Source organism: Bos taurus, chromosome 2, assembly GCF_002263795.3.
Source record: "Bos taurus isolate L1 Dominette 01449 registration number 42190680 breed Hereford chromosome 2, ARS-UCD2.0, whole genome shotgun sequence".
Taxonomy (NCBI): Eukaryota; Metazoa; Chordata; class Mammalia; order Artiodactyla; family Bovidae; genus Bos; species Bos taurus.
In genome coordinates this window covers 130,863,885-130,888,952 of record NC_037329.1, presented here as the reverse complement: position 1 = coordinate 130,888,952, position 25,068 = coordinate 130,863,885, and the positions used below count along the sequence as shown (strand labels likewise).

The following is a 25,068-nucleotide window of genomic DNA, read 5'->3' as shown; positions in this document are numbered from 1 at the left end:
GGACTGTAACCCGCCAGGCTCCTCTGTCTATGGGATTCTCCAGGCAAGAATACTGGAGTGGGTTGCCATTTCCTTCTCCGGGGGATATTCCCGACCCAGGGATCGAACCCGGGTTCACCGCACTGCAGGCAGACGCTTTCCCGTCTGAGCCACCAGGAAAGGGCTCCAGGAAACCTACCCACATAAGGCTCCAGTGGAGCCCTGGGTCCTGGGCTGTCACGGATCACCGAGCCCAACAGGCTGACTGATCAGAAGGGGAAACCGAGGCCCAGAGAGGGAAAGTAAGACCATCAAGGAGGCCCCGCCGGTGCTAGTGAGGCTGGAGCTCACACCACCTGTGCCGGACCGCACCTGGGTGATGTCGCCTCGGTGGCGGTGTTACAAAGTGCAGCTGGATTCTACGTATGTAGAGTTCTGAGAGCAGTGCCGGGTAACTCAGAGAGGACGTGGCAGCTTGAAGAAGAGAGGAAGAACCCTCCCTGCAAGTTGATGGCCGAGGCAGACTCAGGACCCAGCCATCCTGGCTCCTAACACAGGGGATCCTTCATTACCCATGATGCCTCCTCCCCGAGGCTGGGGTCCAGGTCACACAGATGAGGACTCTGGGAAGGCGGTGACAGGCGGGGTCTCTGTGGTGGGCTGATCAAGGCCTGAGACCCCCGACTCAACCCCTGGGACTAAGAACTGGCCCCTCCGGCCCGTCCCAAGCCCCAGGCAGACAGGCCCAGAAGAGGAAATGCAAGACAGGCTGGCAAGCCAGGGGGTGCGTGTCCTTGGCGGGGAGAATTCACCTCCCAGGGACTTGGGTTACTGGGTTACCGGAAATGATAAATCTCCCGCTGCCTGCCACCTCCGACCAGGAATGTCGGCTGCCTGGGGCGGGAGGAACATCCTGTTCCACCAGCGCTCGGCTGGCCAGAGACAGCCAGGATCTGGCCCACTCTGCTCCCAGCCCCACGCCTGGGGCCTCGGCTTGGGCTCTGGGGCTCCCCAGACAAAGGGCACCTGTCATTCTGGGATAGTTTTAACTGACCAATCCCAGGAGGAGAAGAGAGGGCTGGACGGGGGACCCCCAAAACATTGAGAGCCATCCCTAAACCTGATCCATTCAATCCTGTCAAACACGGATTCTGAGCCCCAAGCTTAGATGAAGGCACCGATCTTGTTAACCCAACGTAGGAGGTGGCACAATGTAAGCTCTGGGTTAGGGCTAACCTGGTCGGAGGCCCAGCTCTGCTGCATGCCAGCTGGGAGGCTTTGGGTAACGGACTGCAGTACCTCTCGCCCCTCATCTCTGACATGGAACTGACAAGGCCGTGGTGGGAACCCTGTGGCTTTCTCGGAGCTCAGCTGTGACACTCAGCACAGGGAGGGCCTGGCACATAGCAAAGGCCCAACGAAGAGGGCCAGTGGGTGTGAGGAAGGAAGAAGAAGGGAAGATAACCAGAGACTGCCATGAGAGCAGGTACTATGAGCCAAGCATGTTCTCTGCCCTTACGGAGCAGCTGGATCATAAACCAGCACTCGTTAAACAGTGAAAGTACTGGAAGGGAAAATCTAGCAGGGTGAGGGGGCCAGGGAGCGGCTGGGTGGAGGCTGCAGGTCATCAGGGAAGCTGGCACGGATGTGTGAAGGGAGCTGGTGCCTGCATATGCGGAAGAAGAGCTCTCTGAGCACAGGGAACAGCAGCTGTCAAGCCCCTTTCGAATGTTCTGGAAATGTTCAGGAGGCCAGTTATCTAATCCTCATGACTGCCCTGAGAGTGAGGTATGATTATCCCCATTCCCCAGAGGAGGAACAGGAGACTCAGAGAGGCGTGCCAAGATCACAGGAGGAGTAAGCGGCAGGACTAGAATTCCAAGCCTCCTTCTCACCAAAGGGGCCAGGGGTTACTGCCCTCGGAGCTCCATGGGGAGAGACAGAGCAAGAGAAAAGAATGCAAGCTGTTCAACTGAAGACCAGATCCCTCCAGACTGGTCATGGATCTCAGAGAGGTTTCATCTCCTGCCGGGGCTCCCTGTCCGTAGCACTCACGGACCAGCGATGCCTGTTGGTCCACCTCCCAGCTGATGAGGGAGGGGGCAAAAGGAGGGCAAGGGCGAGAGGACGATGCTGGGAGGTGACTTTGAGCTCTTCTGGGCACCTTTGATCCAAAGCTCCTCCCCACAGGTGTGAATGCTATGTACAGACCTGCACCACCTGGAGAGACCCTCCTCCAGAGCGTGCCCCCTGCCTATGCCTGCCTGGCCTTGTCCCCACTCAGCCCCAGGACCCAGCCCATGAAGAGCTCCCTGTGTCCCGGACCAGGCGGAGGCCCAGGATGGGCCTTGGTAACCAGGGGTGCCAAAGCAGGCCAGCCCTCGCGGGCACCAGGCCAGACCCTGAGGCCCGGCCAAGTGCAAACAGCATGCTTGGCGCCCAGATACAGGCGCGTTAGAGCGGGCAGGCTGCCCACTGCCCCCGTCACAACAAACTATCATCTCCACCCTGCTCGAGGGGCCCAGGCAGCCGGCACCTCCACTGGGAGCTGGGGACTGCCAGGGGAGGCCTCCTCCCCCCACCCACCCCGGCCACGGGCAGTGGGAACCTCCGAGGCGGGACGCGGAGGGGCCAGAGGCCAGCAGCTCAACAGGGAGCTAAGCAGAGGGGAGTGGGTGGGAAATTGAGTGGGGAAGGGTGGGCTGGATGGAGCCAAGTCACGAACTTTCCAGCATGACATGCAAAGTTGGGCAAGGGAGAGTGAGACCTCCCCAGTGCTAAGGAGAAGGTGGAGATGGCAGCGTGGCAAGAGGCGCAATCCTGTCTGCCTCCATCAGGGGATCCAGGGGTCTCCCAAGCCTCCACTGTCTGGGGCTTCCAAAGGGGCAACAGTGATTCCTTCCTGCCATAAGCCACCTGGTGGCTACCGAGTACCTGGAATGTACTGGTGCACTGAGAGACTGGTGTCACTGGAAAACTTTGATTTGCTTTAATTAAGTCTTAAATGGAGGGCCACCTAAATCCGGCCACCTGATGTGAAGAGCTGACTCATTGGAAAAGACCCTGATGCTGGGAAAGATTGAAGGCAGGAGGAGAAGGGGACGACAGAGGATGAGATGGTTGGATGGCATCACTGACTTGATGGACGTGAGTTTGAGAAAGCTCCAGGAGTGGGTGATCGATAGGGAAGCCTGGTGTGCTGCTGTCCTTGGGGTCACAAAGAGTCGGACACAGCTGAGCGACTGAACTGAAATTTAGGGACTTCCCCAGTGGTCCAGTGGTTAAGAGTCTGCCTTGCGATGCAGGGGACGCAGGTTCGATCCCTAATCAGGGAACTAAGATCACACCTGCCACGGAGCAACTAAGCCCACACGCCACAACTAGAGAGCCCCCGTGCTGCAACGGAAGATCCCGCGTGACACAACGGAGATCTCGTGTGTCATAACTAAGATTCAAAACGGCCAAATAAATAAACATCTTATATTTTAAAAAATCTTAAACAGTTACATGTGACTGGCGATCACCGTATCGGGGCAGTAGAGATTTACAACATCACCAATCCCTAAACCAAGCCTGGAGGGAGGGTGGTTTTCATTTGACACAGGAGGAAACTGAGGTTTACCTAAAACCACACAGCGGGTGAGCTGCCCAGAAGAAATCAGAACCCAGGTCTGGCCCCTCCATTGTGCTCCCATCCAGGGTCATTGTCAACCCTGGCACAGACTTAGGGAAATCATATGTGCGTGGGCGATAAGGCTGCCCAGTTAATCAAGACATCAATCTCCTGCTTTTGGCCCGAATTCTGTCAGCTACACCGGTTATCACACGCTGACCAGACGGGCCATTTATAAAAGTCTTTGATTTCTCGACATAAAGAAAAGGCAGAATGACGATGGAATAATCTCGGTGGTTGAGGAGCCAAGTCTTTGAGAACGCTGGGAATCTTCAGTGACATACAGCTGGGCTTGGCCTTCCCACTTCATCGCCCCAGACCCCATGCAGTCCCCCAAGGCTCCTGAGACCTGGACGACACTCTCACACAGCACGCCTTCCTGCCTCTGAGCCTCTACATATGCTGTTCCCTCCTCTCAGAATGCTGTTCCTCTGTCTCCCAATCTAAGCTGCTCATCCATCCTTCAAGGCCTGGCTTAACTACCACCTCCACTCTGAAGTCTTCCTGGACCCCCCACAAAGACATCTTTCTCCACCACACATCTGTAGGACTTAATTTCTACCTGTTAGAGGGCTAGAGATTTGGTCTTAATTATGGTGGGCTGCCATCTATGAGGTTGCACAGAGTCGGACACGACTGAAGTGACTTAGCAGCAGCAGTACCAGCAGCATAGCCATTTGAGTAAATGGTTCTACCCTCTTGTTAGAACCAAAGTTCTTTGCGGATAAACACCAGGTTGTTTTTTCCACCATATTTATATATGATAAACTATATATGTGTATATATATATTTAACCCTTAGACACTTCCGAATACCAAGCAGAGGCTAGAGGATAATAAACAATATTTACTAAATTGAATTGAATAAGTGGCTTAGGCTTCCTTAGTGGCTCAGATGGTAAAGAATCTACCTGCCAATGCAGAAGACCCAGGTTCAATCCCTGGGTCAGGAAGATCCCTGGAGATGGAAATGACTACCCACTCCAGTATTCTTGCCTAGGAAGTCCCATGGACAGAGGAGCCTGGCGGGCTACAGTCCATGGGGCTGCAAAGAGTTGGACACAACTTAGCAACTAAACGGCAACAGCAACACAGTGGTTTAGAAGTTTGGGGGATCAGTTTCTTACGGCTCTGCCCCAGTCTGTGATCCTGACGGGCAAGTCCCTTCCTTGCTCTGGATCTCAGTCTGTACAACTGTAAAATGGGGCAACGAGAGTGCTCACCTTTGGGAGGAGAGTCTTACACTTATTTGACAAATACTATGCGCCAGACACTTGACAAATATTTCCTTCTTAACAACCCCATGATATAGGTAATAGAAACACAAGCTGGAATCAAGATTGCTGGGAGAAATATCAATAACCTCAGATATGCAGATAACACCACCCTTATGGCAGAAAGTGAAGAGGAACTCAAAAGCCTCTTGATGAAAGTGAAAGTGGAGAGTGAAAAAGTTGGCTTAAAGCTCATCCGGTCCCACCACTTCATGGGAAATAGATGGGGAAACAGTGGAAACAGTGGAAACAGTGTCAGACTTTATTTTTCTGGGCTCCAAAATCATTGCAGATGGTGACTGCAGCCATGAAATTAAAAGACGCTTACTCCTTGGAAGGAAAGTTATGACCAACCTAGATAGCATATTGAAAAGCAGAGACATTACTTTGCCAACAAAGGTCTGTCTAGTCAAGGCTATGGTTTTCCCAGTGGTCATGTATGGATGTGAGAGTTGGACTGTGAAGAAGGCTGAGCGCCGAAGAATTGATGCTTTTGAACTGTGGTGTTGGAGAAGACTCTTGAGAGTCCCTTGGACTGCAAGGAGATCCAACCAGTCCATTCTGAAGGAGATCAGCCCTGGGATTTCTTTGGAAGGAATGATGCTAAAGCTGAAACTCCAGTACTTTGGCCACCTGATGCGAAGAGTTGACTCATTGGAAAAGACTCTGATGCTGGGAGGGATTGGGGGCAGGAGGAGAAGGGGACGACAGAGGATGAGATGGCTGGATGGCATCACTGACTCGATGGACATAAGTCTGAGTGAACTCCGGGAGTTGGTGATGGACAGGGAGGCCTGGCGTGCTGCGATTCATGGGGTTGCAAAGAGTCGGACAGGACTGAGTGACTGATCTGATCTGATCAATATCACGCTCCCTATTTTATAGAGGAAACTGAAAGTGAAATTAAACAGATAACAGAGTGATGCAAGTCAGGTGCTTAGCACAGCATGTGGCACATGGTAACTGCTAAACTGTACTTCCCTCGTGGTCCAGTGGTTAAGAATCTGCCTGCCAACCACGGGTTCCCTCCCTGATCCAGGAAGATCCCACATGGCGTGAAGCAACTAAACCCGTGTGCCACAACTACTGAGCCCGTGCTCTAGAGTTTGTGCTCCACCATAAGAGAAGCCCCTGCAATGAGAAGCCCGTGTACACAGCTAGAGAGTAGCCCGCACTTGCCGCAACCAGAGAATAACTGCACAGCAGTGAGGACCCAGCACAGCCAATGACAAGTTAATCAATTAAAAAAAAAAAAAAAGGAAGCTGTAGCAATGCTTCTTCCCCCCTGTATAATGAAGACTAAAGAATTGGGAGAAATTTAAGATATTTTTCCAGGGTTGGGAAGTTGTTGATGGACAGGGAGGCCTGGCATGCTGCAGTCCATGGGGTTGCAAAGAGTCGGACATGACTGAGCGACTGAACTGAAGTGAACTGGGTGCACAGATGTTCCTCCAAATATTTGCTGCTAGGCTGACTCAGTCCCAAAAGTACCAGTGATAGAAAGGGTGACCCTAACCGAGGCCAGGGAAGCTCCTATTCTAACCCCCTGCTCCCCAGTCTGCCAGGCGGTGGCCACAAACACAGCAGAGAACCCTTTCCTGCTCTCACCTTCCTCCAAGGACGGAAAGTGTGGAGTGACTCTGCGGAGATGGCTCAGGGCCAGCAGAGCTGACCCCATGGGTGCATGGATTGAGTCTCAAAGGCGAGGGATGCTCCTGGCATTCTCCAGTCCTTCTAAGAGCGTGGACACCCCATTCCTCTCCCCAGGCCCAGTCCAGACCAACAGAGGGGAAGGGAGAGAATAGAAAAAGAGTCCACAGTGATAGAGTTTCTATGTTGGCCATCTCTCCCAGTTTCCACAACTTTTAAATGAGAACTCCTACATCATGGGGGTGGTTTTCAAGATAAAATGAGATAATGCATGTCACGTGGAACTTTTTCATCTTTAACACGTAGGGGACTCACTGGGGGATCTTGTTAGTGTACAGATTCGGGTTCAGTAGTTAGTCTACGGCCATACCACCCTGAGCACGCCCAATCTCGTCCCATCTCAGGTTCAATAGGCTTGGGTGGGGCCCGAGACTGCATTCCCAAAAAGCTCCCAGGTGAGGCCCAAGCCGCTGGCGCGTGGACCACCCTCTGGGTTACGCGGACCACAAAGGGACTAGAACAGCACTTTGCACACAGCAGTCCTCAGTGAAAGCTAGCTGTACTTTTTCTTTTAAAGATGTGTTCCCTAGGGGATCGGGGCCGTTATTTCACCCCGGGGACACTGAGGTCCAGTAAGGTTGAGAGACTTGGCCAAGCACAGAAGACCTGGGCTCCAGGCAGAAGCAGGATTCAAGATCCATCCTTCCCATGCATACACCACCCCAAGCCCCCGTACCCCTCCTCGGGGGCAGCGAGAGAGAGACCTAGGGTGAGGACACATCAGCCCTGCCCCTCCGCCCCGTGGCCGGCCCCTGCTGGGCCAGCCAGGCCTCTGGACATAAGCCCAGGCTCCCCCAGAGAGGCCTTGGGCCATCGCCTCTACTGCCCCGGCGGCAGTCCAGCAGCCTCCCCCTCCATCGCCTTATAAAGTGGCCCCGCGCTGCTCTTTTCCAAGCTGCAGTTTCATTTTATATGGAGTGAACCAACTGTGCTCTCCCTGCAGCCTCGGCCTGACTGCTTCACACATTCCTTCTGGAGCAACATTACCTAATTTAACCATAGTCCCTGCTCTCAACCGCTCAAAATAGCAGCTGCCAGTGGGGGAAAATGCCCTAATGTTATCAAAATAAACAATTCTCCCTCTTCCCCCACTCTGGGCAGGCGCCAGCCCCGGGACCCAGCCCAGGGAAGAGGCAGGGCTGGGAGGACCGAGGTGGGCCTGGGGTAGACAGACGCCCCCTTCTCCACAACCTTCCAGCCCGCTCATGGATGTTCCTTGGACACTCTCTCATACGTGTTCTTGGGGACTCTCTCACGTGTGTTCCCAGGAGCTCCCCATTCCTTTCCCTGGCCCAAAGCCGCCAAATGTTGCCCTGGTTACCCAAGACTGGGATTCAACTTTCACTTTTTCCTAATAATAAAAACTATAGTTGGAAGGATTGCGATCATTCTTCCCCAGGTATTCATTACAAGCTCAATACTTCCCACACCTTGGCCCACTGACACCTGCAAAGTAGGGATTCCGTCTTCTCTCGTTTCAGATGAGGAAATGGGTGCTCAGAAAGGTGCAGAGACGAGCCGCCAGCCACAGAGCCTGGAGGTGGCAGAGAAGGGGCTGGAACCCAGGCCCAGCGGCCCCAGAGCCCTAACCATCTGCCACCTTCTAGCTGGGATACCTCTGCAGGGTCGGTGCCCAGGAGAAGAAGAGTGGAGGGGGTTTTTGGTGCTGGATGGGGCCTGCTCACACGGCTGATGCCAAACCCCAGGAGCTGGTTTATACGTTGGCTCACGTTCCACCCAGCCTGTGTGAGCCCTAAGTCTGTCCCTAGAGCTCCAGGGGCAGAGGCTGCCTGTCAAGCTGGGATTCCGAGTCCCTGCTGCCTGCTCCCTTCACCCCACGTGCCTCAGAGCAAGGCTGCTACCTTCACGCAGGGGACTCCCAACGGCTGACATACCTCAGGTGCAACCAGCGGTTAAGGAGCTGGGAGGGCGGGCCTCCCCCGACTCCTCCACTCCCCCGTGCTCTTAACACACACAGTAATCATTAACCAGGGCAGAGCATCGCACCCCGCCACGACCAGAAGCTCCAGGCCCCTTCCCACCTGAGGAATTCTGGGGCCACTTTCCCAGCCACACTACTAGGGTACTGAGGCTCCTGGTACAGGGCAGGGGTGACTGGGATAAGAAAGACCTAATCTGATGGCACGAGGGCAGGGGGCCCAGCAGGTGCCTAGGGGGCACTTAGGAGCATCTGGGGCCTCTTCACTCTGAGCCCCTCTTGTCCTGCTCCTCACCCCAAATCACGAAGATCCATCAGTGGAAAGCATTTGGCAAGACGATGGACCTGGGGCTGGGAGCCCCCTCAAAGGACAGGGAGAGGCTGAACAAAACCAAGCCCCAAGGTTTACCCAGGACGAAGTACCAGGGGCAGTCATGAAGGCAGAAAAAGAAAATTCACAAAATAATAATTCCTGTTATACACCAACTGCCTATTCTGGCTGGAGATGATTTACACGAAGTCTAATCTTCACTATAACCTGGCAAAGACAGTTATTACCATTCCCAGTGGATAGCTGAAGGCTAGAGAGGTTAAGTCACCAGCCCAGGGTCACAGAGCAACAAGTAAGGAACCAGGACAGGACTCAGGGCTGTGCCTCCTGCTCACGACAGTGTCTCAAAGCATAACCTGCAGAATTATTTTTTTTGGCGGGGGGCAGGGGTGGGCTGGGGGGTGCTCTTAGCTCGGCATGTGGGATCTTAGTTCCCAGACCAAACTCATGCCCCTGGAGTCTTAACCACTGGACCGCCAGGGAAGTTCCTCACCTGCAGAATTCACTGACGGGGGGCACATACGGCTTCCCAGTTCTATCCCTGGGTTGGGAAGATCCCTTGGAGAAGGGATAGGCTACCCACTGCAGTATTCATGGGCTTCCTTGGTGGCTCAGATGGTAAAGAATCCGCCTGCAATGCAGGAGACCTGGGTTCGATCCCTGGGTTGGGAAGATTCCCCTGGAGGAGGATATGGCAACCCACCATAGTATTCTTGACTGGAGAATCCCCATGGACAGAGGAGCCTGGTGGGCAACAGTCCACAGGGTTAAAAGAGTCAGACACGACAGAGCGACTAAGCACATAGCACAGCAGGCCACGTAAAGGAGACTCAGTCCTGCTCAGAAACCCAGGGGTGAGAGAGCAGGTGGGGAAGGTAAGCAGGGTGTCCCCCATATCTGGAGGTGCCAAGTAAAGGTGGCCCCTGGGGCTTCCAGCACCCGAGGCCTGTGGGTGGGGGTCGGGGGGGTGGCTCCTGCAGTATTGCAGGGTGGGGGGTGGGACCTTCACTCCCCCTCCTCCAGGAGGTCACTCAGAGAATCCCCTTTGACTACTCAGGTGAAACCCAGGTGAGGCCCCTAGTTGAGGCCCCGGCAGGCTGGAAGCTTTGATCTTATCACACATTCCTGCCCCAGCCATCCCAGTCCTTGTCCCCTCTCCACCTCCTCCCACCCAGGTGAGAAACCAGGCCAACTTAACCCTTTCCTCCCACTGTGTGCTGGTACTTAGTCACTCAGTTGTGTCCGACTCTTGCGACCCCATGGACTGTGTAGCCCGCCAGGCTCCTCTGTGCATGGGATTCTCCAGGCAAGAATACTGGAGTGGGTTGCCATGCCCTTCTCCAGGGGATCTTCCCGACCTGGGGATCGAACCCAGGCCTCTTGCATTGCAGGCGGATTCTTTACCACCTGAGCCACCAGGGAAGCCCTTTTCCTCCCACTGCTTCAAATCAAATCCAGGCCTGAGCTGATCTCTGCCTCCTTCGGGTTCCCCAGAAGAGTTGGGGAGGGAGAAAAGAGGATGGAAAGCGGAAACAGGAGGGTCAGCCCTACTCCTCTCACGCAGCCCGGCAGGACCGCAAAGCTGAACCCCAGTGGCAGCTTCCATCTCTCCGGAAGCAAAATAACCAGGCACTTCCCCGGTGGTCCAGTGGCTAAGACGCCATGCTGCTGGTGCAGGGGGCCTGGGTTCGATCCCTGGTCAGGAAACTAGATCCCACATGCTGCAAGTAAGAGTTCGCACACTGCAACTAAAAGATCCTGCGTGTCCCAACCAAGACCTGGCAGAGCCAGACAAATAGACAAAAATAAATGAAACAATATAACCAGGCTCAGTATAAATAAGCCTGGCTGTTCCCCACATCCAGGAGCTCAGCTGAGACTCAGGGCAAAAGCAACCTGCTCTCCTCTCTGCATCTTCTCCCCTGCCCTAGTCCGGAGGTGGGGGGTGGGGGGTGGGGCTGTCTCCCCAAGACCCCTCTTCCCACAAGCTACCTGGAGGGAAACAGACAATAACTAGAATAACAAACGGGGACAGAGACAAAGTCACAAAGACCCCCGACGTCTCCTAGAGGTCGTGTGGCCCTAAATAGCTGCTCCTGAGCTCGTAGAAGACTCTGCCTTGAAAAGCAGCCCTCTTTATTGGCTGACCCTCCCTTTATTGACTAATCTCCCTGATCAAACTAGAAGCTCCTTCCAACCACGCTTGCTGTTCATACCTAACACGAGGTTGGGCATAGAGCTGGCACTCCATAAATGTTTGCTGAATGAATGAATGAATGAAAAGTCCCAGCTTGCATCTGGGGAAATCAGGCTCAGAGAAGTTACACGACTCACCCTGGATCACAGCAACAGGGCCAGGAGTATAGGAATCCTATGACCCCTAAACAGACATTGACAGGGTCCCTAGATTTTAGCTCAGCCGCAGCTGAACTGATGTGGGCTGAGCACTGCGGGAGGGACCCCAGATCCACAAGGGAGGACAGGAGAGGCTCAGGAAAGTCTAGGGGAGCAGGGAGCCTTCTCCATCTCCTAGCCCAGGGCCCAGCACATGTGGGCAGGGAGTCAGTGAAGGGAGACACGAGATTGGTAAGATGCCAGGCTTTACCACAAAGGCTTGAGGACAAGCTAACCGTTTTCTCCAAGAACTCAACTTCCCCTTCCTCTGAGTTGGCAAGTGGCCCAAAAGCAAGAAAGGAGCCCATTTCATAGGTCGGAAGAGTGAGATCCAGGGAAGAGGGTCAGTAGTTGGCTGGCAACCAAGCTCAAGACCAGGCCTTGGCCTCTTGCGTCCTGATCTGACCAGTCACAGGCAATGGACTGGAAGGCATGTCACCTCAGCTATGTTGGTGACTTCCTCGCATTCTTTCCCAGCGTTAATGATTCCAACAGCAGGCCGGGGCCTTCCTGCTCACACGTTGGACAACAATGCGAACCCAGGGACGATGGGGACAACTTCTGGCCCCCTGCCCCGAATGCTTTCCTCCTCCACTGGCCAAATCCTCCTTGCTCTTAAAGCCCCACTTCCTCCAGAAAGTCTTTCCAGAGAACTCATGCCAAATTGATTTCTTCCCTGACAATCTGCTATTGTCTAGACTGGAGTTGTGCTGGGTAATTATGACTCGTGAGCCCTACCTCTCCAACAGGACCCGGAGCTGCTGGAGAGTAGGGACCACAATGCTAAGCTCTTCCAGCAGGACCGACAGAGCTGGCTTCAATGCCCACCTTCCTCTGCGCCTGGCTGTGTGATCTTGGGCAAGTCACTGCTCTCCTCTGAGCTTTTTCTCATCTGGGAAATGGAGGCATAATCCCAGCTACACAGGAAAGCTGATAATGCAGACAGGACACTAGCACAATGTCTGGCGCACGGTCGGTCTTGAATGGGTGAATCAGTGAATGCATGGATGAATTCTTGATTTCTCTGCTGTGCAAAGATGGTCAGACGACAGAGTTTGGGACTTGTCTATAGATTCTGCTCCCAGCTGCGTCCCTAGAGACGTGGGCACAGGGTTGGCTCAGAGCAGGCCCCACTCAGCAAAAATCCACTGCACTCCAAACACAGGGAAACCTACAGACCTCAAAAGGAGCTTGAGACCCAATCGAGAAGGATCCAGGTTCCAAAGGGTCTTAGTCCCCAGGAAAGTCAAACCCACCTCCTTGGGGAATGTTGTCACTAAACTGAGCTGGAGGCCCAGGGGCAAAAGGCACTTAAGTCTGAGAATGCGAAGGAGCTGGATAAGCCCACATGGTAGATACGCTGCTTGCTGTACCCTCTGCCAAGGCTGGTCTGGTCCACCTCCTCCAGGCAGCCTGCCGTGACTATGCCAGCCCTCCCAGATCGTCCTCTCTCTCCCCAGAACAGGCCAGACCCACTCTGGAAGGGGTAACAAGTCTGGAGTCACACAACATGGGCTCTGTTCCCAGCTGGGCCATGTACTGAATGAATGATTTGGGCCAGCCATGCCCCCTCTTGGTGCCTCAACTTTCCCTTCTGCAAAATGGAGATAATAATGGTAACATCAAAAAGACTGCTTCGAGGGGACAACCCTGGCAGTCCAGTGGGTAAGACTCCATGCTCCCAATGCAGGGGGCCGGGGTTTGATCCCTGGTTGGGGAACTAGAGCCTGCACACTGCAACTGAGACACAGAGCAGCCAAATAAACTTTAGAAAAAGATTAAAAACTGCTGTGAGGATTGGATTATATAAGATAATGTTGGAGACAGCCCGGGCTTGGCTAAGAGAGGGTGGCAACTTTAATTAGAAGGTGCACTGGCTGATGACCTGGGTGACTGAGGTCCCTGGGGAGGGCACCCTGGACGTCCCGGGGCACAGAGACTGGTCTGTCTTCAGGAAATGATCAGTCCCTGTTCCTCTGGCCGAAGGGTCACAGCATGGCAAACGGCAGCAGGGGAAGAAGAGCTGTTAAGTGACAGAGGCCACTGGGGCTGCGATTTATGGGGCCAGAATTTCAGAGCATCTAGCCCAGCGAGGGATCCAAGAAGAGATATGATCCCAGTTCCCAACTATTTGAAAACTGGAAATGCCAAACAAGGAGATGGATGAGTCAGCTGGGGTGAGGAGGGGAAGCCAAGACCTGGGGCAGTGGAGCGGGGGCAGGGAGGCAAGGCTGGCTCTTTGGGGGTGAGTTTGGGGAGGCGGGGGGACAGAGAAGTGGGGGCAGGCACTCGGAGGTGGGCTGGGAAGGGGCCAGAGGCAGCTGGGAATTCCCAGCCCCACCCCAGGAGAGCATCTGTGGGGTCATCTTAGGCCGCCTCTCAAGTCCCCCCGCCCCCTGCTCAGCCCCAGCCTGTCTCCCCACCCCCACAGCCTGGAATGGGGAAAAGATGCCAATGGTAAAAAATGAAACACCTGGATGTGCCCCCCCCAACCCCCTCCAGTGTAGAAGGGGCAGGTCTCTACCCAGTAGCCCGAGGCTAAAGGCTCAGGGAGGTGGGGAGAGCTTCTCTTTAGTCCTACTGTTTCTGAGAGTCCAGGGGAGCCAGATTTAAAGTTGTGCAACCCCAACCACCCTGGCAACAGACCTGCTATAGGATTCCCCAGGGCTCCCTGGACAAGGTCCTGCCCCCTCCAGTGGGTCTGGGCGGGGGTGGGGTGGGGGGTGGGAGATGGAGTCCCAGGGAGCCCCCCCTCCACCATTCCCATTAAGATGCAGGAACATCCTTTCTGCACCCATGGGAGCCACTTGGCCACACCTCCTGACGCTCAGAGCCCACCAACTGCACACATCTGTGAAGGGGACAAGGCGTCCACAGGCTCCAGCCTTTCCCAGGCCACACCCTGGGGCGTGCCCCGCTCCTTCTCCCCTCCAGGAAGGAGCAATCAGGGTGAACTCTGTCCTGCAGCTGCAGCCTCAGTGGGGGAAGGGGGGGCCGGTGACCGATCAGATGCAGCTACATCCGGGGCTCAGGGACTGAGAAGGACAGGCAGAGGGAGCAGGGATGATCCCTTAGCCTGGTCATTCATTCAACAAGCCCAGAGCAGGCCCTGGGTCAGGAGATGGCAGTAGCTGTGATCAGGAGGAGGTGTGTCAGGCTTGGCACTGGGTACCTCGAGTCAAATAGCACTCCGGCTGTGCCCTCAGCAGGAACTGGGCTAATAAAACAGCCACCAACTGTCAAACACTCGCGCGTTCCAGGTAGGCATCTGCTTGGTCTCATAAGCACCTGGGAAGCAGACATCATGATCCCTATTTCTGACCTGAGGCTCAAAGAGATGAAGGAACCTGCCCGAGGTCACACAGCCAGGCCTGAGGCTCAGAGAGATGAAGGAGCCTGCCCGAGGTCACACAGCCAGGTAGGGGTGAGCCAAGACTCAAAGGCAGGACGCCCTGAGCCCACACATTTCCCTTGACCACGTTGCCCAGAGAAAGGGGCTCTGAGTCCAGCAAGAGCACAGACAAGGGAGGATGGCCAGGTGGGCGCTCTGGCTTGTCTACACGTTTCAAGTCTCAGCTGAGAGCGGCAGCTAGGAAGAAGAGTCTTCCTGCGTCCAGCGACCAGGAGCAGCCCCTTCCCAAGTCTATTAAGGAGCTTGAGTCTTCTTGGCCTGCTGGCTTCTTCAAGGCCATTCATTCATTCACTTGATAAGCGTTCACCTACTATCGTCCAGCAGCCTAACACCAGGCAAGCTGCAGTGAGCAAAACTGAGTGTCCGCCCTCATGGCACTTCCATTCCAGGCGGGGAAGACCGTGAATTCTCACTAAACACATAAATATACAAGCTCTGAACTTAGGCTGGGGGGTTCCCAAGGATCAGTGTCTGTAGCTTCGTTCAGCAAGAACCCCACCCCTGTCCCTACAGGCCAGTGCAAAGTGTCCAACTGGGAGCGGGGGCAGGGAGATGCCCTAGCTGCAAGTCCAACACTGTCCCCACCCCCATGGTCCCCTCCATCTCCTGCTGGTCTCCATCCTCCTCCCAAGCCTGCTCCTGAGGGAGTCCTCCCACCTCGGTTAGTGGCAGCTGCATCTTTCCGATGCTCAAGCCAAAACTTACGGAGACATCCAAGGCCTCTCTTTCTGTCCCCTCCCCAGCCCCCCAAGCCCAGTCCATCGGCAAATCCTGTCAATCCTATTTTCAAAATACACTCAGGATTCAACCCCTTCTTCCCACCTCCCTGGTACAAGCTCCCATCGCCGAAAGGCATCACTGAAGGGCTGGGCCTCCCTGCTTTTGACCTTGATGCCCAACGCTGGCTTCACATAGCAACCAGAGGGATGCCTCCTCTCACCCCGAAGCAAACCCGGAGCCCTTCTGGTGGCTGACCTGCCTACCAACCCTCACTCATGCTGCTCCCGCCACGTGCGTGCGTGCAAAGTCGCTGCAGTCGTGGCCAACTCTTTGCAACCCTATGGACTGTAGCCCTCCAGGCTCCTCTGTCCACGGCATTCTCCAGGCAAGAATACTGGAGTGGGTTGCCATGCCTGCCTCCAAGGACTCTTCCTGACCCAGGGATCGAACCTGTGTTTCTTGTATCTCCTGAGCTGGCAGGCGTCACCTGGGAAGTTCCTCAGCGTTTTGTGCAGATACATCCAGCACACCCCCGGGCCTCTGTGACCACCACTCCCCCACCTTCCTCTAGATCCCTTCGGAATCACAGCCTCATCTGCAGATCACTCTCTGTCCTCTTCCCTACTGTATTCTCTCTTCCAAACACATCTCCACCTGCCATATATAGTTATTGTCTGTCTCCCTGCATTCGCTACAATGCAAGTTACTCAAGGGGAGAGAACCGGACTCTTGTTCTTTGCTGCAACCTCAGCAGGTACCCTGGTCAGGTACTTAGAAGATGCTCAATAGGTATTTGTGCGATGAATTTTGAGTCTAACACTTAGGGATGTCAGGTTACAGAATACTGAATTGCATACATCAGTGTCCATTCATTCATCAACATAGACTGCCAGACTCTGTGTGCCAGATACCCCCGAAAATCCAGTGCAACAGAGAAACGGGGTGCCCTCCCCCATGGCTGAGGGACAGGGCTCCAGCAGATGGCCAGGAGCTGGTCCTCAAGACCTCTCATGATGTCACGGGTCCCCCAACCCGGGGTGATCTAGGGATCCCTGCAGCTCTGGCACAGGTGGGCATCAGGGAAAGGAGGGGAGGGTGGGTCCTAGGGGCGGCTGCGACTTGAAGGCCCCACACGGCCTGGCCTCAAAGAGCTGCCTTGTTCCCAGGACTTCCATGACGGTGCCCCTGGCCCAGCCACCCCTAGCAGCCATGAGCCACTCCCTGCTCAAGGCCACTATTGACATGGACCTGACGCCACCAGGCTGGGCAGCAAAGCTGGCGGCTCCCCGCGAAGTGAGTTCCACACATTCTTCTGGGTTTCAGTCAGCCAGCTCTGGGCGCTGGGGCAGCCAGCAAGCCCCAGCCAGGCCCTAGGAGCAGGAGGGGGCCGCAGGGGCCACGACCGGGCTTAGGGCAACATTCCAGCAGGGCCGGGACCCTCAGCCCAACCTCCTGCTTCCTGGCAGGAGGGAGATGAGGGGAAGGCCAGGGCGGGCCCCGGGAGCAAAAGTGGTGGGTTCCGCAAGCAAGGGAGGTGGGCTTCTCAGATCCCTGGGAGGCTGCTAGGGGACGAGGACACGTTCGCCCCTCCGCCTCCAGCTTGAGCTCTCACGGCTGCGAGTGGGCTGGGGTGGGGGGCAACCGGCCAGCGCTGGGAGTCAGTTCTTCCCACATGCCCCCACTGGTCTGAGGGTCCAGAACCCACATGCCTGGCCTCCAAGTGGCTTCTGAATCATCGCTCCAGATCTTTCCACATCTTGGGCGGCCCCTCACCCTCCCTCCCCTCCCAAGGCCAGGCAGCCCTGAGGCCTCTGCAGGCTCACCCAACACCTTCAGCCTCCCGGGGAACACCTAGCGTAACCCAGTGAGGGCTCCACACAGGGCACTGAGCCATTCTCCCCCTCACTTTCCACACAGAGAAGGGCCCAGCCTGGCCCACTTGAGGCCTTAAGGCCTTGGGCTTAATTCAACTGTAGGGTCTCAGGGACTACTGGTGGGGAAATTAATTAACAAACCTACGAACACACAGGTAAGCCCACAAATGACTGTCCTAGAGTGAAGTCTTTCTCGCTCCCACCAGGACAGGTGTCCCCAGGAGGCCCCGGGGACACTCCGGCACATCCATCCTGAGTGCCTCTGTCCGCAAGCCAGACCCCGTTCTTCCTTGCCCGAGGAAGCCCCCGCACCACCCAGGACCTGAGTCCTTTTATCAACCTCAGTGATGGCAGTTTTATTAATACCTACTGCCTGCCTGCCTGCTCCAAGCGAGCAAGGACACAGGCAGCGCATGTTGTTTCAGAGCCTGGCTCGTGGGGCCACCGAGCAGAGTGTGTCCGTGGCGGAGCAAGTTACACAATCTCTCTCTCTGCCTCAATCTTCTCTGCTTGGAAAATGGGGGCTGTACTAGTGGCTCCAGCTTAACTCATCCAACAGATGTATTTACTGCGTATTTACCTCCGGCCAGGCGTTAAGGATACAGCAGCAGTGAACAAGAGCACAGAAGGCTCTGCTCCTTTGAAGATTAACCCAGGGGGAGCGGGGAAGGTAAACGGGTAAACAAATACATATCGGAGAGCGACAAGGAGAAACAGAGCTGAGGAAGTGGGCAGGGTAGTCGGGGACTGGAGAGACGCGAGGCACAGGGTCACACAGATATCCACAGGACAAGCATTCTAGGCAGAAGGAACGGCAGATGCAAACGCCCTAAGGTGGGAGTGTGTTTGGAACGGTCCAGAAACAGAGACTGGTGCGGTTGGAGGGAGCGAGCAAGGGCGAAGCGGGCAGAAGGAGAGAGTCGAGAGGCAGTGGCGAGGGGTGCAGGTGGGGGCTAGATCTGAAGGGCTGTGGGGGCCAGATTAAGTCAGGGGCTGGGTTCTGACGTGAGCAATGTGGGGAGTGTAGGGAGGTCCTGATTGAGGGGACAACATGCGATGATCTGTTGAGGAACTTCATGCCTGGCGGATGACAGAGGGCATGGACAAACGTGAACAATATCTGTGTGATTTCATCTGGCCTGGTAATAACCCCCAGACCACCCTCCCCACTGCTGCAAACCCTAAAAAACCCAGTTACCTCCTGCCACCTTCTTTCCATCCATCTCCCGGGCCGGCCTCAGGCCCGCAGATCCCAACTTGCCTGCGCTCAGCCTGCGAACAGGCCCAGGCTGAGCCAGCTGGGGGCCAGGACGCCCCAGACACCAGGAGCTCGGCCTGGGACGTGTGAGGTGGGGGGGGGGGGGCATACATCTCTGCCACACCAACCTCCACCTCCCTCTGCGGACAGACGTGCTCTGGAAAACTCCAGGGCACACTCACAAGCCCCTCCTGGTGGCAGACCTGGAGCAAGTGGGGGAGGACAGGGCAGCCGGTTTTGTCAAGGGGAGGGTTGAGGTAACTCGGGCCCTGAGGGCGGGGGAGGTTCCTCCAACCCAGCGGAGGCAGGAAACAGGTATCTCAGAGACTTCCCTCCTGAGTGCTGGAAAACACCACAATCACCCTCAAGAATCCTGTCTCTTGGCAGGGCTGGCCCCACGAAAGGAAGGGCTAAGGCCCCAGGAGGAAGGAAGGGGGTCAGCAGGCCAAGGCAGGCCCTGAGTCACCGGGGCCTGGCCCCCTCCCCCAGCAAGCCTCCCCCACTGCTCTGAACTGAAATTACTCCCACGCTTAATCACAGACCACTGCTTCCTCTGTCTCCTGCCCCCAGTGAGGTCCTGAGCTCCTTAAGGACCACCTCCCCCTCCCCCTGTCCTACCCTCACCCACTCACTATGGGCGTGCAGACAAGAGCTGAAAGGCGCCAGGAGAGATAAAGGGCAGGAGACAAGGAGAAGCCCAAGGCTGCCTAGAGCACAGGGCTAGGAGCCTGCCATTGCTTTACACTTACAACAGACTTCTTGCCCCCATTTAACAGATATGGACACTGAGGCTCAGAGAGAAGAACTTGTCCCAGATCACACAGCTAGGAAGTGGCAGAGGTGAGATTCAAACTTGAGTCCATCATAAGACTCCAGAGACCAAGCTCTTTGAAGTCCTTCGACCCCCAGCCTTGGGTGGGACCGTGAAGATTTCCATGTGGCTGCAGAGGAGACTGTAATCTCACAGGATCAGACAGCTGCCTGTGCACCCGTCTCGGTTCTGGGGAGGTGCAGAGAGCGCCTGGTTCTGCTCACCCATAAACTCCCAGTTTACGGTGTGCTGGTGCACAGGAGGTGCTTAGCGAGAATCTACAGAATGAATGAACCCTGAACTCCCGCTCTCTGTAATGGAATATTTAAAGAAGACGCTTCAATGTTTAAATGCTTAAAGAAGACGTGGTGAATGAACAAGTGACTGCAATCCGTGAATTTCTGTGGAAATTCCTCCCCCTCACAGCAAACAGCTCCTCCCCGCCCCCACCCCCCGCCATCCCCACTCCTGTCACAGTAGAACCGCTGATCAGGGGGCAGAGTTGGGCAAGGGTCAGAAAAGGAACATTCCTTGTGCTAGGCTGGTGCCTACTTTTTTGGAAAAGTAAAGGTCAGGTTGGGAGGTGTAACCTCAGGTCAGGACTGGGGAGCCACTGGATGGGCCCTGATGGATGTTTGTGGGTGAGAGGCTGAGACAGAAAATTAAGGAAGATGCCCAGATGGGGATTGGGGAGGAGAGGTGCTGGGGGTGGGGTGGGGCAAGAGAGGTGAGGGGTCAGGTTTGGGGTAGGGGTTAACGAGTGACTCAGGAGGGCAGAGGTGAGAGGAGCCAGCAAGGTGGGGACAGGGAGTCAGTCGCTGGATAAACACAGGCCAGCTTAGAAAAGTCCCTCTCTTGGCTCTGAGAACAGGGGACAGGGTTGGCTCAGGGACCACCTGAAAGAGGCTGGGTTGGCTCTGTGGGTTCACCACTCAGGCCCAGCTCCCCAGATGTGTCCTCAACCACCTCTGCCACCAGCTCCCTGCCCAATGACCCCGCCCTGCCCTTCTCAGGTTCACTGGGTCCTGAGAGCTGATCTGGGACAAATGTCCTCTCTCCCTCGGCTTGGGCCCATCCAAGCTCAGAACAGGGGAAGGGGCTGTAGGAGCAGGCCTCCCCCACACCTTGAAGATTTGGGAAGAAAGCTGGGGAGACAGATCCACTGACTGTCCACCACAAACTGGCCCAGCAACAAACATTTCTGCACCTACTCCACCCAGTCCTGCTCTCTGAGGCCCTGTATTCTGAGTTCCCCTTAGGCATGTGGGCTGGTCTCAGAGAGGTTAACAGCTTGCTGGGAGGTCACACAGTTGCTCAGTGAAGAGCAGAGATTGATTCAAATCCCTGAGCTGTGGGACTCCAGGGCCTGTGGGTATTCCGCTGAAGACTCAGTTCAGTCCAGACTGGTCCTTTACTTGCGCCTGCCTGGTGACCAGCTCCCCAAGGGGACAGACGTCGTGGTAAGAAAAAAAAAGTTCCCGTGAGGATGGATAGAGTCCCCATCACCACTGAGTGCCCCTGTTCCAAGTTGGCACAGAAAGGTGTGTCCTCGCCCAGCCAAGTTCCCACCCTGCTCCAAGTTCCTCAGCCTGCCCACCTCCCCGCCCCCCCCTCCAGGAACGGCAAGGCCGGGCCATGCCTAGCGCGACTCCGAGACTCGGCAACGTGGCTAGGAGACCCACTGGACTCCCACGAGGGCCGGTCCAGCCCCCGGACCCTCGCGGGGTGCCCTGGGTGGCCCTTCGGGAGAACGCCATGGAGGAGGGTGGCGGTGGCCTGTGCCAGCCCGGGGTCCCTGGCGGGCGCCGCCGTCCTGAGCCAGAGTCCCCAGCCGCGCAGCCTCGGCGCCCCCGCCAAGTTGGCGGGCGCGGCGAGCCGGGCCCGGGGCACCTCCCGCCTCTCCGCCCCGCACACTCACCGCGAGCAGCAGCCCGTGCAGCAGCAGCAGCGTCAGCAGCAGCGCGCCCGCCGCCTGCCGCCCCATGGCCCGGCCCGCTCCACTCGCTCAATCGCTCGCTCGGCGCCCGCCCGCAGCCGCCCGCTCGCCAGCCTGCCGAGACCTCCGGACGGCGAGGCCGGCTCTAGCCTCCCCGGCCCCTCCCGCTACAGCCCCGCCCCTGCGGCCGCCCCGCCCCGCCCCCCCCGGGGAAAGGCCACGCCCCCGGGACTAGGCTCCGCCCTCGGGACAAGGGCCCGCGCCCCGGGACGAGGCTCCGCCCCTGGGATGAGGCCCCGCCCCTGGACGAGGCCCCACCCCCTAGACGAGGCCCCGCCCCGGACCGCCCCCGGGTTCAGGGCTCCTCTCTCCCCGGCCCGCCGCGCAGCCAAACCCGGCCTTTGTCTGGGCCCCCAGGCCCCCCCAACTACTCCGCGCGGGCTGCAGCCCAGCGCGGCTCCCCGCCAAACCCGGCCTGGAGTCAGGGATCGGACCAGGGCCGGCGCCCTGCGCCCGGGATCGCCCTCCCTCCACATGCACACCTCTCTCGCACGCCCCCACCGACTCTGGGACCCCCAAATCCATCCGCTCTCGCCGTCACACCCCGCAGACGTGACTCCGCGCAGGCCGCTCTCCAGGACCTTCCAGAACGGCACGCGCTCACCCCAGCGCCCTTCCTACACGGGTCACACACGCTCGAGCCAACGTGGCCTCCTGAGGTCACCTGCACACTCACAACTTCACGCACTAACGCGCTCGGCCACTGTCCGTGAACGCTTGCTCACGCTCACCTGCGTCACCCAACTTTCAGGCGCTGACAGTCCTCACCCACTCAAAAGATCCTTCTCTCCCCTGAAAAGCCACACCTCTACAGGTGATGCATTTGACACAACTCACACTCTCAGTTGCTCACGCTCACAGTCACGTTTTCACACACGCACAGACGTGAATCCCAGTATAGGAAGCTAAATGCCGTCTTCACGCTCAGGTTCCCCTCAAGGTCTCACAGTTCACATATAGACCAACGTTTCTCACATGCCCAGTTCAGTTCAGTTCAGTTCAGTCGCTCACTTGTGTCCGACTCTTTTGCGACCCCGTGAACCGCAGCACGCCAGGCCTCCCTGTCCATCACCAACTCTTGGAGCTTACTCAAACTCATGTCCATCGAGTCAGTGATGCCATCCAACCATCTCATCCTCTGTCGTCCCCTTCTCCCACCTTCAGTCTTTCCCAGCATCAGGGTCTTTTCTAATGAGTCAGTTCTCCGCATCAGATGGTGCACAGCGCCCACATTTTTTATCTCACACACTAACCACAGTGCCTTACAGAAGACACTCTATATGAAACTGAGTTTCCCCTGACACACCATTTTCCTGTCACTCACAGATCAACTTTGATTCACATAAATCATAACCCTGGTGCCAGAGACACACCAGCCCAGGCCCAGACACAGACAGACACTGCCAAAGCCCCAATCACAGATGCTTGGGACTGACGGCAGTCCCTGATGACACAGACCCACAGACAGCACACGCAGCCCTGACACCAGGCCTCCCCAGGCCGTGGGCTCCTCTGCCTGAAAATTTCCAGCGCAGCCCAGGCTATTGGGTGGAGAGAAAACTGGGATGTGTGAGTGTGTGTGTCACACAGAGGAAAACATTTTGAGTAATGATAGAGGGAGAAGAATAAACCTGAAGTTTCCATTGTTTCCTATGAGAGTTGCTAGGTTCCGGAGACTCGTGGCTGGGTTTTCAGCCAGAATCGAGGTGAGTTGTGGACAGAAGGAAATGCCCAGCTCACTGGGTGGCACCAGGCCTGGCTCCGGAAAGCGTGTTCCCTGTGATAGGGGCCTGCAGGCTTCCAGCCTTCCATCCAGGAGATGAAAAAACACTGGCATCCTGATTGGCACCTGGGGGGTTGAGAAAATATTGGCATTCTCACTGCCAACCTTGATAAATGCCTGTCTCCAAAAGACTAGGAAGCTCCACCCTGTGGGGTGTATCCAGGAGATCAGCTCAGAGCTGTAAGGAGTAGACAGGACATCCACAGTGGTCTGGCAAACTCCCTGGCCCCAACCCAGATGCCAGACACAGCACTGAATCAAGTGTTTCTGCTCAGATAGAAAGGTAGAGGTGGACAGAGGAGGGATCCCTGATCTTGGTGCTTGTGTGTGTGTGTGTTAGTTGCTCAGTCGTGTCCGACTCTTTGCCACCCCGTAGACTGTAGCCTGCCAGGCTCCTCTGTCCATGGAATTCTCCAGGCAAGAATACTGGAGTGGGTTTCCGTTTCCTTCTTTAGATCTTGGCGCTTGCTGCTAAGTCACTTCAGTCATGTCCGACTGTGCGACCCCATAGATGGCAGCCCAGCAGGCTCCGCCGTCCCTGGGATTCTCCAGGCAAGAACACTGGAGTGGGTTGCCATTTCCTTCTCCAGTGCGTGAAAGTGCAGTCACTCAGTCGTGTCCGACTCCTAGCGACCCCATGGACTGCAGCCTACCAGGCTCCTCCATCCATGGGATTTTCCAGGCAAGAGCATTGGAGTGGGGTGCCATTGCCTTGTGCTTGGTGAACCCCTAATCTACTGAAGGGAAGAGGGAAGATACAGTCCCTGTCCTCAAGTTTTCTCAGTCTGATGGAGAATCCTGTCTGTACCGCCTTGCTGTGCAGTCTTGAACACATTTTTCAACCTTTCCATGACTCCAATCCATCATTTGGACAAGGCAAATAACGTTAAGACCTCAGTCACAGTGCCATTATGAGGATTCAAATGAATTAATATATTCATTTTTAAAAAACAACTGTTTCCTGGGACTTGCCTGGTGGTCCAGTGGTTAAGAATCTGCCTTCCAATGCAGGGGATGTGGGTTCCATCTCTGGTCGAGGAACAAGGATCCCCCATGCTGCAGGGCAACTAAACCTGCGCATAACAACTAGAGAGTCGGCGCACTGCAATGAAAAGATGGTCCCACCTGGCACAGTTAAGACCCCACGTGCCACGTATAAGACCCAGGGCAGCCAAGTAAATAATAAAATTAAATACTTGGAAAAAAAATCAGTTTGTGGCACATGGTAAGCCCTAAATAAGCAGCAACCATTTCTTTTACCGCTGTTTCTGGGGGCACTCCCAATCTGAAGAGGGAGACACGACTCTGCCCTCAGGGTGCTCCAGTCTGATGGAGGCGCAGTCTCTGCAGCCAGCGTTGCTCCCAGCCTGAAGGCCGGGTGTACCTCTGCCCACCAAGGACTTCTAAAGTCTGATGGGGGAGTCCAGCCTTGCACTTGGGAACTCCCTGTCTGATGAGGAAGGGTACAAAACTCCAATGACTTCAGAGCTGGCAGGTGGCCAGCCTCGGTGGCAGGATTTTTCCAAGGCCTTGCCTGGTCCGTGGAGGGTCAGCATCCGTGACAAATCCCATTTTGTGAGCTGCCTCAGTCTCCGTTCCCTACCTCGGGCCCTTTAAGTCCCAGAGCCTTGGCTTCTTGGGTGATTTGCTCATAAGCAAAGGAAAAGGAGAACAAGTAACTCTTTGTAGATGTGCAGTCAAGACTAAATCTCAGCTATAAGTCTTGCTTCCTAAAAGAGGCTGGGGAAAGAGATGGTAAAGCTGACTAGACTGGCAGGAAGGGGGCTGACGTAGAGGGCAGGAAACGTGGCCTGTCGAGAAAGTTCCAGGGTAACTCCACCTACCGGAGGATTGGTCATCCCCCTATTTATTCTGCATCCTCTCCTTCCCACTAAGGGATTTGGCCGGCTCTGTT

At 55.9% G+C, this 25,068-nt stretch overlaps 1 protein-coding gene across 9 annotated transcripts in view; it reads right to left on the bottom strand.

Annotated features, from left to right (window-relative positions):
- HSPG2 (heparan sulfate proteoglycan 2) overlaps positions 1-21,426 on the bottom strand; it is a 109,946-nt gene extending 88,520 nt beyond the window's left edge. For all 9 annotated transcript variants that reach the window (XM_015460858.3, XM_059879833.1, XM_059879839.1 and 6 more), the window contains exon 1: positions 21,293-21,426. In XM_015460858.3, coding sequence (XP_015316344.2) covers positions 21,293-21,358 — 66 coding nt within the window. In that variant the 5' untranslated portion in view covers positions 21,359-21,426. The remainder of the gene's footprint in view (positions 1-21,292) is intronic.
- Positions 21,427-25,068: the final 3,642 nt, after the last annotated feature.